This window comes from Petromyzon marinus, chromosome 74 (genome assembly GCF_048934315.1).
Source record: "Petromyzon marinus isolate PM22_M1 ecotype Great Lakes invasive population chromosome 74, UKy_Petmar_22M1.pri1.0, whole genome shotgun sequence".
NCBI classification, from domain to species: domain Eukaryota; kingdom Metazoa; phylum Chordata; class Hyperoartia; order Petromyzontiformes; family Petromyzontidae; genus Petromyzon; species Petromyzon marinus.
The window spans coordinates 11,129,659-11,146,309 of record NC_133740.1 but is presented as its reverse complement, the minus strand read 5'-3'; the positions used below and the strand labels follow the sequence as shown (position 1 = coordinate 11,146,309).

The 16,651-nt window shown below is 55.0% G+C and overlaps 1 protein-coding gene across 1 annotated transcript in view; it reads left to right on the top strand.

The window, feature by feature from the left end:
* The first annotated feature begins 11,420 nt into the window (after positions 1–11,420).
* The window catches only part of LOC142907108 (uncharacterized), a 46,038-nt gene continuing 40,807 nt past the window's right edge, over positions 11,421–16,651 (top strand). The window contains exon 1 of the mRNA XM_076056194.1: positions 11,421–11,568. Coding sequence (XP_075912309.1) covers positions 11,421–11,568 — 148 coding nt within the window. The remainder of the gene's footprint in view (positions 11,569–16,651) is intronic.

Below are 16,651 nucleotides of genomic sequence, written 5' to 3'. Positions count from 1 at the left end.
GTAATTGCCTGCAATCTACCGACCCTCGAGGACCTGCACACGACAAGGTCTATGAGGCGAGCGAGGAAGATTATGGCCGATTTCTCCCACCCTGGACACTCTCTGTTTCAGCTACTCCCCTCCGGCAGAAGGCTTCGGTCCATCAGGACCAAAACCTCACGCCATAAAAACAGTTTCTTCCCATCTGCTGCTGGCCTGTTAAACAAGGCCAAGGGCTAACACTGTTTTTAACATTTGATCTACATAACGACACGTTGCTGATATTAACTATGTTTCCCTATTTGTATTTTTAAATTATATCTTAAAGCTATTTTATATTCGATATTTATTTAATTTTATATACTTCAGCCCCTTAGTGTTAGACTTTTAACCCTTATTATAGTAAGACTTGTTTAAAACTTATTTAAGATTTTAGATTCCTATATGTTGAATGTATGCACCATCCTGCCAAAGTAAATTCCGTGTCGGTGTGAACTTACATGGCGAATAAAACCCTTTCTGATTCTGATTCTGAGCGTCCTGCAGACACGGAGCTCCCTCGCTGTCAGGAGGCTGAACCAGCCGCGATCGGCCGAGGATCTGGTCTTCGAACCGATCCTCAGGAACCCGCAGACAAAGCGCTGCCATCCACCACCACCGCCACCCCTGGCATGGAGAGGCGCCTCGCCAACGCGCGGCTCACCAGGACGGGAGATCTGGTGGAGCCTGAAACACGGAGGCCGGTGGCTCGGACCGGCAGACGTGGCCGCAAAGACAGGGGGGCTGCAGTCGCTCCGGGTGGCCGCCCGGATCCTGGCCGAAGCCAAGGGGGCCTTCTCAGCGGCAGCGGCGGGGAGAACGCCACCCCCATCGGCGTTGGGGATGACGAGGCCCCTCTCGGTCCCCCTCCACCGGAGCTCTCAGTCGTGCCACTGCGTCGCCAGTGCCGACAAACGAAGGCGGATCACAACCTGTGCCGGCTGGAAGACCTGCCGGAGGTGGCCTTCGCGAACGTCAAGAGGAAGAAGGTGCTCTACTCCTACATGGTCCGGTTCCACCAACAGGACACCCTGAGGAGCCACAAGGACCCTGCCTGGAGGAGAGTCCTGCCCTACGTCTCTCCGGAGAGGCCTCGCTGGAGGCAACTCTACTCCAGCCCGACGTACAACCGCATCGGCGACCTCAGCTGGAGCATCGCCCACGGCACCGTCACCACCGACGTCTCCCCGGCGCGCTTCACCGGCACGTCCCCGGAGTGCCGGTTCTGTGGTAAAGCGTAGATGGTGGCGCACCAATACGTGGAGTGCAAGAGCCTGGACTCGCTGTTCAAGGTCCTGAGAAACATCCTCCTAAGGTTCAGCCTCCACTTCTCCCCGACGGTCCTCATCTTTGGATACCCGAAGGATCGACGGACCCCAACATCTCCAGGGGCCGGTCAAGGTGCTCTTAGGCTACGCCAAGCTCGCCGTGCACAGGGCGAGGAAGGTGGCCCTGGAGGGGCAACGTCCGGCCAGCAGCCAGGGCATCTTCCGCGCTCTGGTCGGAGCCAGGGAGTGTGGGCCGGAGTTCCGCCACGCGCGGCTGACCCACGCCGTGCCGGCCTTCAAGGAGCAGTGGGCGCTGGAGGAGGCCGTGTGCTCGGTGGCAGATGACGGTAGAGAGCTCTGTGCGTGCAGATCTGAGCTACCCGTCGGAGGCCGTAGGACTGTGGGAAGGGCTGAGTGCAGATGCAGCACTTGTCGTAGTTATATAAAAAAAGAGCGAGAGCGAGAGAGTGAGCGAGAGAGAGCGAAATGGAGTAGGATGAGAGGGGGCAGAGAGAGAGGGGGGGCGGAGAGGGGGGTAGAGAGAGAGGGGGGGGTAGAGAGAGAGGGGGGTAGAGAGAGAGGGGGGGCAGAGAGAGAGGGGGGCAGAGAGGGAGGTAGAGAGGGGGGTAGAGAGAGAGGGGGGGCAGAGAGAGAGGGGGGTAGAGAGAGAGAGAGGGAAGGGGAAAGGAGAAAAAAAGAAAAAAATATTTTGTTGGGTCTCTCATTTAAAAGAGGGGGGAGGGGGGGGGTTACATAAAGCAAAGCATAAAAAACTAAAAAAACCGAAATGATGAACGGAGCAAAGTGCCGACTACACCGAGCATCTTCTTGTTTCCCCTGATCGTAAAAAAAGAGAGAGGGAGGGGAGAGAGGAGGGGAGAGAGGAGGGGAGAGGTAAAGGGAGGAGAGGGGACGTGGAAAGGAGAGGTCGGGGGCGAGAGGGAGTGGGAGAGAGGAGAAGATGCAGAGAGGGCGAGGGGGGGAGGGAGGAGAGGGGGAGGGGGGGAGGAAGGAGAGGGGGAGGGGGGGAGGAAGGAGAGGGACGAGAGGGACGAGAGGGAGGGAGGAGAGGGGGAGGGGGGAGGAAGGAGAGGGAGGAGAGGGAGGGAGGAGAGGGAGGAGAGGGGGAGGGGAGGGAGGAGAGGGACGAGAGGGAGGGAGGAGAGGGGGAGGAGAGGGACGAGAGAGAGGGAGGAGAGGGGGAGGGAGGGGAGGGACGAGAGGGGGAGGGAGCGAGACGGAGGCAGCGAGGGAGGAGGGGGAGGCGTGAGAGCGTTAATTTGAGAGCGAGAGAGAGAGATGGGGGGGGGAGGAGCGAGAGACGAGGAGCGAGAGAGGGAACGAGGAGCGCAGTGGACGCGACGAGGTTAGGAGCCAAACGCACGCGCGCACAGACAAAGGTCCCCTGTGTAGCCTGCGGCGGGCTGCAGGGGGCAAGGGCTGTGAGCGAGCGGCCGCCTTTGTATCCCCGGTCGCTGACGATTGCGTTGTACGCACGACTGAGCGGTGGGGATTCCCAGTGGCGAGCGGTGCTCGGCACCGATCCTCGGCACCGATCCTCCGCCTTCTGGGTCGACTCAGCCTTAAATTGGTACAGTATCTGATTGTGGTGTGGCGCACACACAGACACACGCCCATACACCCACACACATACACACACGCACACCCACACAGCACGCACAGACACACACACACGCGCACACACACGCACATACAAAGATCCCCCGTGTAGCCTTAACAGCCTCTCGGGGCAAGTGCTGTTAGCGAGCAGTATCGCGCCTTTGTCTCTACACAGCGGCGATGTTTACTGCTCACACCGCACCAGGTACTCGTTTCAGGCTGAGTCGACCTAGGGGAGGCTCAGGACCGCTTCAGATAATCGTCAGCGGTGTTGGCCGTGAGCGGGAATTGAACCTGGGTCGCCGGGTTCGTAGCGCTAACCACTACACCACCGCTCTCCCATACAGGTGTACACACACACAGTGTACACACACACACACGGGTGTACACACACACAGGTGTACACACACAGGTTCACACACACAAAGATCCCCCATATAGCCTGTAACCGACTGTAGGGGCAAGTGCTGTTAGCGAGCACCTATGAAGGCCCGAACGGTACACGAGGGGGTGGGTGGCCAGCACCACGCCCGACCGCCTTTGTCTCCCCAGTGGCGATGTTTACACATCGCACCAGGTACTCATTTGAGGCTGAGTCGACCTGGGGGAGGCCCGGGACCGGTTCAGATAATCGTCACTGGGCGGTGTTGGCCGTGAGCGGGAATCGAACCCGGGTCGCAAGGTTCATAGCGCAGCGTAGCGCTAACCGCTACACTATCGCTCACACACACTTACACACCTACACAGGCATGCACGTGGACGTGCACACGAGGTCATGCACATAAACAAGCACACACATGCCTAAACATACCCACTGCCTACTCAAGTTACACACACACACAGGTTCACACACACACACAGGTTCACACACACACAGTGTACACACACACACACACAGGTACACACACACACACAGGTACACACACACACAGTGTACACACACACAGGTACACACACACACAGGTACACGCACACAGGTACACACACACTGTGTACACACACACACAGGTACACACAGGTTCACACACATACACAGGTAGACAGTGTACACACACACAGGTTCACACACACACACAGGTTCACACACACACACAGGTTCACACACACACAGGTACACACACACAGGTACACACACACAGGTACACACACACAGTGTTCACACACACAGGTACACACACACAGGTACACACACAGTGTTCACACACACAGTGTTCACACACACAGTGTACACACACACAGTGTTCACACACACAAACACACACAGGTGTTCACACACACACAGTGTTCACACACACACAGGTACACACACACACAGTGTACACACACACACACAAGTGTTCACACACACAGTGTACACACACACACAGGTACACACACAGTGTATACACACACAGGTACACACACACAGTGTACACACACACAGTGTACACACACACACACAGGTACACACAGGTTCACACACACACAGGTACACACACACAGGTACACACACAGGTACACACACACAGGTGTTCACACACACAGGTGTTCACACACACAGTGTTCACACACACACAGGTTCACACACACACACAGGTTCACACACACACAGTGTACACACACACACACAGGTACACACACACAGTGTTCACACACACACACACAGGTACACACACACACAGGTGTTCACACACACACACACAGGTTCACACACACAGGTTCACACACACACACACAGTGTACACACACACACACAGTGTACACACACACACAGTGTTCACACACACACAGGTTCACACACACAGGTTCACACACACACAGTGTACACACACACACAGTGTACACACACACAGGTACACACACAGTGTACACACACACAGGTACACACACACACACAGGTACACACACACACACTGTTCACACACACGCGGTGTTGTTATGGACACGGGACCTGCTAAGCGTTGTTGTTGTGATAACGATGAATGGCCCGTCGCCCGAACCGTCGCGTGCTGAGTGACTAAAAGTGAAAGCTGCACCACGGGCGACGTTTCGCACCCCACCACCAAACCACGGCGAGAGCTGTAACGGAGAGGCGGGTCTCTCTCTGCAGCCACCACAGACACGCACAAAGCTCCCCCAGGTAGCCTCTGGGCAGGCGGCTGGGTGGGTGGGCAGCGCCACGCGCGCCCGGCCGCCTTTGTCTTCCCGGTGGCGATAGTTTCGCTGCGCGCCGTTTGAGGCCGAGTGGACCTAGGGGGAGGCCGAGGGCGTCGATCGCGAACCGATTCCCGCTCGCCAAACGCCAGCGGTGCCGGTTATCTGAATCGGCGCCGGACCTCCCCTAGGTCGACTCGGCCATGAATGCGGAGCGCGCTTACCTGGTGCTGTGTGTCGTGGACATCGGCTTTGGGGGAGACAAAGGCGGCCGGGCGTGGGGGTGCTGGCCAGACCGCCCCCTCGCGTGTCATGCCCCAGCAGCACTTGCCCCAGCAGCCCGCGAAGGGCTGTACGGGGGATCTTTGTCTTTGTGTGTATAATTGTGTTTCGTCAAATTCACTGCTGGATGAGACCCCCCCCCTCCTCCTCCTCCTCGTCGTGTGGATCGTGGGGGTGATTGACCATACTTTACCACGGGGTGATTGACCATACTTCACCACGGGGTGATTGACCATACTTCACCACGGGGTGATTGACCATACTTCACCACGGGGGTGTTTGACCATACTTCACCACGGGGTGATTGACCATACTTCACCACGGGGTGATTGACCATGCTTCACCACGGGGTGATTGACCATACTTCACCACGGGGTGTTTGACCATACTTCACCACGAGGTGATTGACCATACTTCACCACGGGGTGTTTGACCATACTTCACCACGGGGTGTTTGACCATACTTCACCACGGGGTGATTGACCATACTTCACCACGGGGTGATTGACCATACTTCACCACGGGGTGATTGACCATACTTCACCACGGGGTGATTGACCATACTTCACCACGGGGTGATTGACCATACTTGACCACGGGGTGATTGACCATACTTGACCACGGGGTGATTGACCATACTTCACCACGGGGTGATTGACCATACTTCACCACGGGGTGATTGACCATACTTGACCACGGGGTGATTGACCATACTTCACCACGGGGTGATTGACCATACTTCACCACGGGGTGATTGACCATACTTCACCACGGGGTGATTGACCATACTTCACCACGGGGGTGTTTGACCATACTTCACCACGGGGTGATTGACCATACTTCACCACGGGGTGATTGACCATGCTTCACCACGGGGTGATTGACCATACTTCACCACGGGGTGTTTGACCATACTTCACCACGAGGTGATTGACCATACTTCACCACGGGGTGATTGACCATACTTCACCACGGGGTGATTGACCATGCTTCACCACGGGGTGTTTGACCATACTTCACCACGGGGTGTTTGACCATACTTCACCACGGGGTGATTGACCATACTTCACCACGGGGTGATTGACCATACTTCACCACGCCTCAGGCGCCCGGTTCGGTTCGCAGAGCAGTGCGCAGTGCCCTAACCACTGCGCCACCGCTCCCCCGATATGTCTACAGTCTGCGCGTGATTGCGTGTGTGTGATTGTGTGTGTGTTTTTGTGTGTGATTGTATGTGTGTGTGATTGTGTGTGTGTGTGATTGTGTGTGTGATTGTGTGTGCGTGATTGTGTGTGTGATTGTGTGTGTGTGAACCTGTGTGTGTGTGTACACTGTGTGTGTGTGTACACTGTGTGTGTGTACCTGTGTGTGTGTGTGAACCTGTTTGTGTATGTGTGAACCTGTGTGTGTGTATGTGTGAACCTGTGTGTGTGTATGTGTGTCAGTGTGTGCGGTGGGGAGCGGTAGTGTAGCGGTTAGCGCTACGCTGCGCTATGAACCTGGCAACCCGGGTTCGATTCTCGCTCACGGCCAACACCAGTGACGATTATCTGAACCGGTCCCGGGCCTCCACTAGGTAGACTCAGCACCAAATGAGTACCTGGTGCGGTGTCTAAACATCGTCACTGGGGAGACAAAGGCGGTCGGGCGTGGTGCTGGCCACCTACCCCCTCGTGTACCGTTCCGGCCTTCATAGGTGCTTGCTAACAGCACTTGCCCCTACAGTCTGTTAAGGCTATATGGGGGATCTTTGTTTTTGGCTTTATCTTTGTGTGTGTGTGCGCGTGATTGTGTGTGTGTGATTGCGTGTGCGTGATTGTGTGTGTGATTGAGTGTGCGTGATTGTGTGCGTGATTTTGTGTGCGTGATTGCGTGTGCGTGATTGTGTGCGTGATTGTGTGCGTGATTGTGTGTGTGATTGCGTGAATGCGTGTGCGTGATTGTGTGCGTGATTGTGTGCGTGATTGTGTGTGTGATTTCGTGTGCTTGATTGTGTCTGTGATTGCGTGAATGCGCGTGCGTGATTGTGTGCGTGTGCGTGATTGTGTGTGTGTATTGTACAAACATCAGCGCTGGGGAAACAAAGACAGCTGGGCGAAGTGGTGGTGGTGGTGCACGGCAGCCCACCCCCTCGTGCGCTTTCACACCACTTGCCCCAGCAGCTTGGTAAAGGCTACACGGGGGGGCTTTGTCTGTGTGCGTGATTGTGTGTGTATGTGTGTGTGAGTCTTTGTCTTGTATGTGTGTGTGTGTATGCGTGTGTATATGTGTGTGTGCTGGGGAGCGATAGTGTAGCGGTTAGCGCGCTGCGCTATAAACCTGGCGACCCGGGTTCGATTCCCGCGCTGCGCTATAAACCTGGCGACCCGGGTTCGATTCCCGCTTACGGCCAACACCAGTGACGATTATCTGAACCGGTCCCGGGCCTCCCCTAGGTCGACTCAGCCTCAAATGAGTACCTGGTGCGGTGTGTAAACATTGCCACTAGGGAGACAAAGGCGGTCGGGCGTGGTGCTGGCCACCCACCCCCTCGTGTACCGTTCCGGCCTTCAAAGGTGCTCGCTAACAGCACTTGCCCCTACAGTCTGTTAAGGCTATATGGGGGATCTTTGTCTTTTGTGCTGAACCTGGAGCTTGCCACCAAGAGATGGGGCCTTACCATCAGCCCCACCAAAACTAAGCACCTGCCTGGGTATTTTGTACCATCGGACACTCCACCCCCACAACTCCCAATCGGTGATGGGGCAGTTGTGGAGAGAGTGGAGAGTTTCCCATACCTGGGCAGTGTGCTTATGATCGGCTCCAGTTTAACAGCAGAGGTCTCACTCCGAATCAGTCGAGCGGCAATATCTTTTCATCGGTTGCGTAACGCTGTGTGGAAGCTACCTGGTCTGTCGCTCCGCACTAAGCTTCAGGTCTTCTCGGCCACGGTCATTCCCTCCCTTCTCTACGCTTGCGAAACGTGGACCCTCTTAATAGAACATCTTCGCCGGTTAGAAACAGTTAGGCTAGCCTGTCTACGATCCATCCTGGGTTTAACCAGGCTGGATTGTGTGAGCTCACAAATCCTTGAAAGATCTGGGCAAGGTCCCATCGGTGAGCTCCTCCGGCGGGCAAGGCTGCGTTGGCTGGGTCATGTAGCCCGCATGCCCAGCCACCGCATGCCGAAACAGCTTTTGTTCGGCCGGATCGAGGGGGCTAAACGGGCGCGGCACGGGCTAGAGAAGAAATGGAGTGATGTGGTACAGGAGGACGTGGAGCTGAGTGGACTTGCCGATGACTGGTACCAGCGGTGTCAAGATCGGCCTCTGTGGAGGAGGCTCGTGAAGGACGCTACTGGGCAGTTGGAGGCAGTCGCCCTCCAACAACAACGGAGGGCGGAGGAGCGACGCTCACAACAACGAGCGGAGCGCCGGGTGGCTAAAGCACAGCAGGTTGGCACAGTAGGGGGCACAGGTGGTGCATCAGCCAGTCATCTCAGTCATCTTAGTCAGTCGACCCGTGGCACTTGGGTCTGCCCCGTGACCTCCTGCCCGCGGGCGTTCGACACTTCACGTGGCCTCAAGGTGCACATGGCCTGGCACAAGCGTCGTGGTGACGTCACCGCCACTTAGTGGCGAATGGCGGTTGTTGTTGTGTAGGTGTGTGTGTATGTGTATGTGTGTCTGTGTGTGTTTTGTGTGTTATCTCTCACGGGGATAATCCCGTGAGATGGGAACATCTCGGTTCGTCAAGAGACGCTCCAGGGTTGTGTAAGAGGCGCGGTGTCTATGAGATGTTAACTACCTCGCCTGGTATACAGGAGGGTCGTGGGTTCGATCCCGACCCTGACGCTTGCTACTGCTGCTGTATATTTGGAGTTTGCGTCTCGCTCTCTCCCCGTGGTCGTGTGGATTTGTCTCCGGGTCCTCCGGTTTACCCCTCGACTTAAACATCACTACACGTGTGTAACGACTATGACATCACTCCACGTGTGTAACGACTATGACATCACTCCACGCGACTATGACATCACTCCACGTGTGTAACGACTATGACATCACTCCACGCGACTATAACATCACTCCACGTGTGTAACGACTATGACATCACTCCACGTGTGTAACGACTATGACATCACTCCACGCGACTATAACATCACTCCACGTGTGTAACGATTATGACATCACTCCACGTGTGTAACGACTATGACATCACTCCACGTGTGTAACGACTATGACATCACTCCACGCAATGATGACGATGATGAGGAGCTGCTTTCTTTGAGCTCTGGTTTGTGATTGCCAGGTCGCTCCTGACAAAGAGCGACACAGAATCTCAGTCGTGGGGTAACAATCTAAAATATCAAATAGTTCAGATGGGTTAGGGGAGTGGTGGCGCAGCGGTTAGCGCTGCTCTACGAACCCGGCGACCCGAGTCCGATTCCCGCCCACGGCCACCAACACCCGTGACGATTCTCTGAACCGGTCCTGGGCCTCCCCTAGGTCGACTCAGCGTCAAATGGATACCTGGTGTAGCGGTGTGTGTAGTAAACATCGTCACTGGGGAGACAAAGGCGGTCGTGTGCGGCGGTGTTGGTCACCCCACCCTAACTCGCTGACAGCACTTGCCCCAACAGCCTGTTGAAGGCTATACGGGGGATCTTTGTCCATGCTATGTATGGCTATGGGAAGAGCGGTGGCACAATGGTTACCGCACCCAATCTCACCCACACCCTGACCCTTGTGTTCGCAGACGAGAAAAGAAAACACAAACCTCTGCCTCCACCAAGACAGAAGCAATAATAATATTATTAACCTCATTAGCATACACACATTAACATATCAATTAACATCACTAATCGTAAGAGCGATTGTATATCGTAGTTATGATAGGCTATAAGAATACGATATAAACATAACCATTGCATATGATAGTTACTTTACGCAGATTGTAAGACCCCTCCCCAACCGTAATTTTAACAGACGGTAACACGCAGATACACACACAGACATACACAGACACAGATACACACAGACACACACACAAACACACACAGACACACAGACACACACACACAGACACACACAGATACACAGACACAGATACACACAGCCACACACACAAACAGAAACACACAGACACACACAGATACACAGACACACACACAAACACACACAGACACACACAGATACACACATACAGACAGATACACACAGACACACACAGATACAGACACACACACACAAACACACAGACACACAGATACACACACACAGATACACACAGACACACACAGATACACAGACACACAGATACACAGACACACACAGATACACACACAGATACACACACAGACACACAATTACATAGGCACACACACAGACACACACACACGGACACACAGATACACACACACAGATACACACACACACAGATACACACACAGAAACACACAGACACACACACAAACACACAGATACACACACACACAGACGCACACAGACACACACACAGATACACACACAGACGCACACACAGAAACACACACTTACACATATACATACACACAAACACAGAGACACACATACACACAAAGACACACAGACATACACACAGACACACATACAGACACAGAGGCACACGTACATACACACAGACACATACATACACACATAAACACAGAGGCACCCAGACACACACACACAGACACATACATACACATACACACATACACACATAAACACATACACACAGAGACACACAGACATACACACAGACATACATACACACACAGAGACACACATACATACACACACAGACACATACATACACACATAAACACAGAGACACACATACACACAGACACAGACATACACACAGAGACACACATACACACAGAGACACACATACATACATACAGACACATACATACACACATAAACACAGAGACACACATAAACACAGAGACACACAGACACACACATAACAACATCAACATCAGGACCAAAAGCGGAAGTCTTCGGAGCGTCCGAAACGTTTAGACAGCCAGCAGCAAAGTCGACCTCCAGAACAGTGAACCGTGCCATCGTGAGGACCGCGGCAAGCCCACGGGCCGAGATGGTGGCGATGGTGAGGATCGCGGTGATGGTGAGGATCGCAGCGATGGTGAGGATCACAGCGATGATGAGGATCGCGGCGGTGGTGGTGGCGGCGGTGGTGGCGATGTTGAGCGGACGTGGCCATGGAGCGTCCCAGCTCAATGAAGGTAAAAGATTCTTAAAACGCCCTTCAGAGACATCTTGTGTCTCAATGTCCTGGTCTCAGTGTCCTGGTCTCAGTGTCCTGGTCTCTGGTCTCAGTGTCCTGGTCTCAGTGTCCTGGTCTCAATGTCCTGGTCTCAGTGTCCTGGTCTCAGTGTCCTGGTCTCAATGTCCTGGTCTCAGTGGCCTGGTCTCTGGTCTCAGTGTCATGGTCTCAGTGTCCTGGTCTCAGTGTCCTGGTCTCAATGTCCTCGTCTCAATGTCCTGGTCTCAATGTCCTGGTCTCAGTGTCCTGGTCTCTGTCTCCTGGTCTCAGTGTCCTGGTCTCTGGTCTCAGTGTCCTGGTCTCAATGTCCTGGTCTCAGTGGCCTGGTCTCTGGTCTCAGTGTCATGGTCTCAGTGTCCTGGTCTCAGTGTCCAGGTCTCAGTGTCCTGGTCTCAGTGTCCTGGTCTCAATGTCCTGGCTCTCGCCGCTGCTGCTGTGCTGCACACAAACACACAAACACATCAACACATGAGCACACCAACACACAAACACACAAACACACAAACAACAACAACAACCGCCATTCGCCACTAAGTGGCAGTGATGTCACCACGACGCTTGTGCCAGGACATGTGCACCTTGAGGCCACGTGGAGTGTCGAACGCCCGCTGGAAGGAGGTCACGGGGCAGACGCAAGTGCCACAGGTCGACTGACTGAGATGACTGAGATGACTGGCTGATGCACCACCTGTGCCCCCTACTGTGCCAACCTGCTGTGCTTTAGCCACCCGGCGCTCCGCTCGTTGTTGTGAGCGTCGCTCCTCCGCCCTCCGTTGTTGTTGGAGGGCGACTGCCTCCAACTGCCCAGTAGCATCCTTCACGAGCCTCCTCCACAGAGGCCGATCTTGACACCGCTGGTACCAGTCATCGGCAAGTCCACTCAGCTCCACGTCCTCCTGTACCACATCACTCCATCTCTTCTCTAGCCCGTGCCGCGCCCGCTTAGCCCCCTCAATCCGGCCAAACAAAAGCTGTTTTGGCATGCGGTGGCTGGGCATGCGGGCTACATGACCCAGCCATCGCAGCCTTGCCTGCCGGAGGAGCTCACCGATGGGACCCTGCCCAGATCTTTCAAGGATTTGTGAGCTCCTCACACAATCCATTCTGGTTAAACCCAGGATGGATCGTAAGCAGGCCAGCCTAAATGTTTCTAACCGGCGAAGATGTTCCATTAGGGGGGTCCACGTTTCGCAAGCGTAGAGAAGGGAGGGAATGACCGTGGCCGAGAAGACCTGAAGCTTAGTGCGGAGCGACAGACCAGGTAGCTTCCACACAGCGTTACGCAACCGATGAAAAGATATTGCCGCTCGACTGATTCGGAGTGAGACCTCTGCTGTTAAACTGGAGCCAGTCATAAGCACACTGCCCAGGTATGGGAAACTCTCCACTCTCTCCACAACTGCCCCATCACCGATTGGGAGTTGTGGGGGTGGAGTGTCCGATGGTACAAAATACCCAGGCAGGTGCTTAGTTTTGGTGGGGCTGATGGTAAGGCCCCACCTCTTAGTGGCACGCTCCAGTCTCAGCAGCAGTGTCTCCAACTCCTCCTCTGACTGAGCAGCTATTACCAAATCATCAGCATACATAACGTGGTTGAGCAATAGGGAGCCATCCCTTGACCGCACCCGGGCATCGATTAGCCTCCCATTATATCTGTACCATATGGAGATTCCCCCGGTACAGCTATTGAAGGCTTCACGAACTACGTGGTCAAAATAGATGTTAAATAATGTGGGAGCCAGAGGACATCCCTGTCGCACCCCAAGGTGTACAGGGAATGGCTCTGACTCCCGGCCACGTAGTTTTACCCGGGCCCGCTCACCATCATGAAGGTCCTTAATGATCGTGAGCAGAGGGTCAGGTACTCCAAAAGCACGCAGAACGACCCCGAGCCCAGGCCTACTGATGGTATCATAGGCCTTGACCAGGTCAATAAAGCAGAGATGTAGGTCTTGTTGGAATTCCCTACACCTCTGCTGTAGCAGACGGACAGGAAATATGGCATCTGTGCAGGACCGCCCTTTCCTGAAACCGCATTGGGGCTCCGCAAGCCTCTCCTCAGCGTGCCTGGCAAGGCGATGCTGAATAATCCTTGCCAGGACCTTTCCCGGCACACTGAGGAGTGAGATGCCCCTGTAGTTGTTACAGTCTGTGCGGTCCCCCTTCTTAAAACGGGGGACCACCAGGGCATCCTTCCAATCCTGCAGAACTCGTCCAGTGGTCCAGACTGTTGTTATGATGTCATATAGGGCAGTCTGTGCACAAACGCCACCGTCCCTCAGCATTTCGCTTGGGAGATCATCTCTGCCCGCTGCCTTTCCTGGTCTCAGACTCCGGATCGCCTTCAATACTTCCTCAGCAGATGGCACCTCACCCAGCCACTCACAGGGGGTGACTTCTTCCAATATTTGAGGCACCGCAGCCTCAGCAGGGTCATCCTCACTTTGTGCCACGATGTTTTCCTGGCTGAGGGATTTTCCCTCCCCCAGGACCTCACAGAAATGCTCAGCAAATCTGCGAACCTGTTCCTGGCGGTCGGAGATTGGATCACCGTTTTTTCCCCTAATGATGGTAATAGGTGTGGCGCTGCAGGTTACTTTTTTGATGGAGTTAAATAGAGATTTGTGATCACGGGCCACTGAGGCAGACTCCATCTCCTCAGCAACCCGCGACCACCACCCATCCTTGCAGCGCCTCACGGCTCTCTGAACCTCCGAGCGAAGGCTGCGGTAAGCCTCCTCATTCTCTGACGTGAGATTCTGTAGCCGATGACAGTGGGCCTGTCGCTTTTTCTCAACCATCCTGAACACCTCCTCTGTCAGCCAGGATCTCTGGGGAGGTCTGGACCACGTACCCAAAGCAGCCATTGCAGCTGCATGAGTCACAGTCCTAAACCTCGCCCATTTACCCTCGACATCAGGAGGAGTCGGGGACGATGCCAATCCCAGCCGCAAGCGATGATGAAATTCTCGCTTGCAACTTTCATCAGATAACTGAGACCAGGCCACTTTATGTTGGAATGGGGTCCTGGGTGTACACCCACCACCGGAGTGGAAGAATGGCAGGCGCATCTTACAGATGACTAGTCAATGGTCAGAGGGCAGATCAGCTCCACGGTAGGTCCTGGTGTCAAGGACATGGGCTCGCATTCGCTGGTCCGTCACTATGTAGTCCGGCAGATGTTCTTGCTTGGACCCGGCATGCATCCATGATGTTGTGTGGATGCGCCGATGCCGGAACAGCGTGTTGGTAATTACAAGCCCATGGGCTGCACAAAAATCTAGCAGCCTCCTACCGTTGTTATTGAGCTGATCTGGCCCATGCCCTCCAATCACTCCAGACCAGGTGTCAGTATCATGACCAACTCGGGCATTGAAGTCACCCAACATGATGACTCTATCCCGAGGGGCCACTTTAGCCAGCACCTGTGACAGGAGGTCATAGAAGGCATCTGACTCATCGGCTTTGCCTGCATCCCTCCACGGATGTTCATCTTCGGTGGGGGCATAAGTAACCACGACCACCATTCCTCGCCTCCGGTTGATGGGAAGGCGAGCCCAAAGTAGCCTGGGGCTTACAGCTTCCCACACCTCGCCGCCACGCTCCCACGCCCCCTTCATTCTTTTGTTCAAAAGAAGACCCACACCCTGTTGTTTGGCAGTCTGCTGCCCCGAGTAGAGGACTGTCCACCCCTCATGGTGGCAGGAGCCAGAGCCGGTCCACCGGACCTCCTGAATGCCGCATAGATCCAGGCGGTACCGGTCCAGCTCCCGACAGAGGAGTGGCAGCCTCTCCTCTGCAGTGAGCGTTCGAACATTCCACGTGGCCACCCGTAGTGGCTTTTCGTTGTTTCTGGAGTAGCCCCGAGGGTAGGTATTCAATCTCCTGGCTCCGCCAATTGGGGTTTGGCCAGGAGACGTCATAGACGCCTGGCCCCCCGGGGCCTCCGGCACAAGCTTATTAGTTACATATTTCAGTTTAACTCGTGGTTTCGTGGTAATTAATTGAAGGTGGAGGGGTTACCAGCCCCTCGCACCCGTCCAGAGCCCCCGTTTAGCCCCTGTGGTGGACACATATGCCATGAGGGGAGGAGCCAATCAAAATTGGATCTCCCCCCACAGCACTGTCCACGACAGAGTTGCCCGTCCGGCACCGCGAGGAGGTAGGGGGTTCTTTTGCCGGACACACACACATAGACACACACATACACACACACATAGACACACACACATAGGCACACACATATTCAATTCAACCGCCATTCGCCACTAAGTGGCGGTGACGTCACCACGACGCTTGTGCCAGGCTATGTGCACCCTGAGGCCACGTGAAGTGTCGAACGCCCGCTGGCAGGAGGTCACGGGGCAGACCCAGGTGCCACGGGTCGACTGACTGAGATGACTGGCTGATGCACCACCTGTGCCCCCTACTGTGCCAACCTGCTGTGCTTTAGCCACCCGGCGCTCCGCTCGCTGTTGTGAGCGTCGCTCCTCCGCCCTCCGTTGTTGTTGGAGGGCGACTGCCTCCAACTGCCCAGTAGCATCCTTCACGAGCCTCCTCCACAGAGGCCGATCTTGACACCGCTGGTACCAGTCATCGGCAAGTCCACTCAGCTCCACGTCCTCCTGTACCACATCACTCCATCTCTTCTCTAGCCCGTGCCGCGCCCGCTTAGCCCCCTCAATCCGGCCAAACAAAAGCTGTTTCGGCATGCGGTGGCTGGGCATGCGGGCTACATGACCCAGCCATCGCAGCCTTGCCTGCCGGAGGAGCTCACCGATGGGACCCTGCCCAGATCTTTCAAGGATTTGTGAGCTCCTCACACAATCCAGTCTGGTTAAACCCAGGATGGATCGTAGGCAGGCCAGCCTAAATGTTTCTAACCGGCGAAGATGTACCATTAGGGGGGTCCACGTTTCGCAAGCGTAGAGAAGGGAGGGAATGACCGTGGCCGAGAAGACCTGAAGCTTAGTGCGGAGCGACAGACCAGGTAGCTTCCACACAGCGTTACGCAACCGATGAAAAGATATTGCCGCTCGACT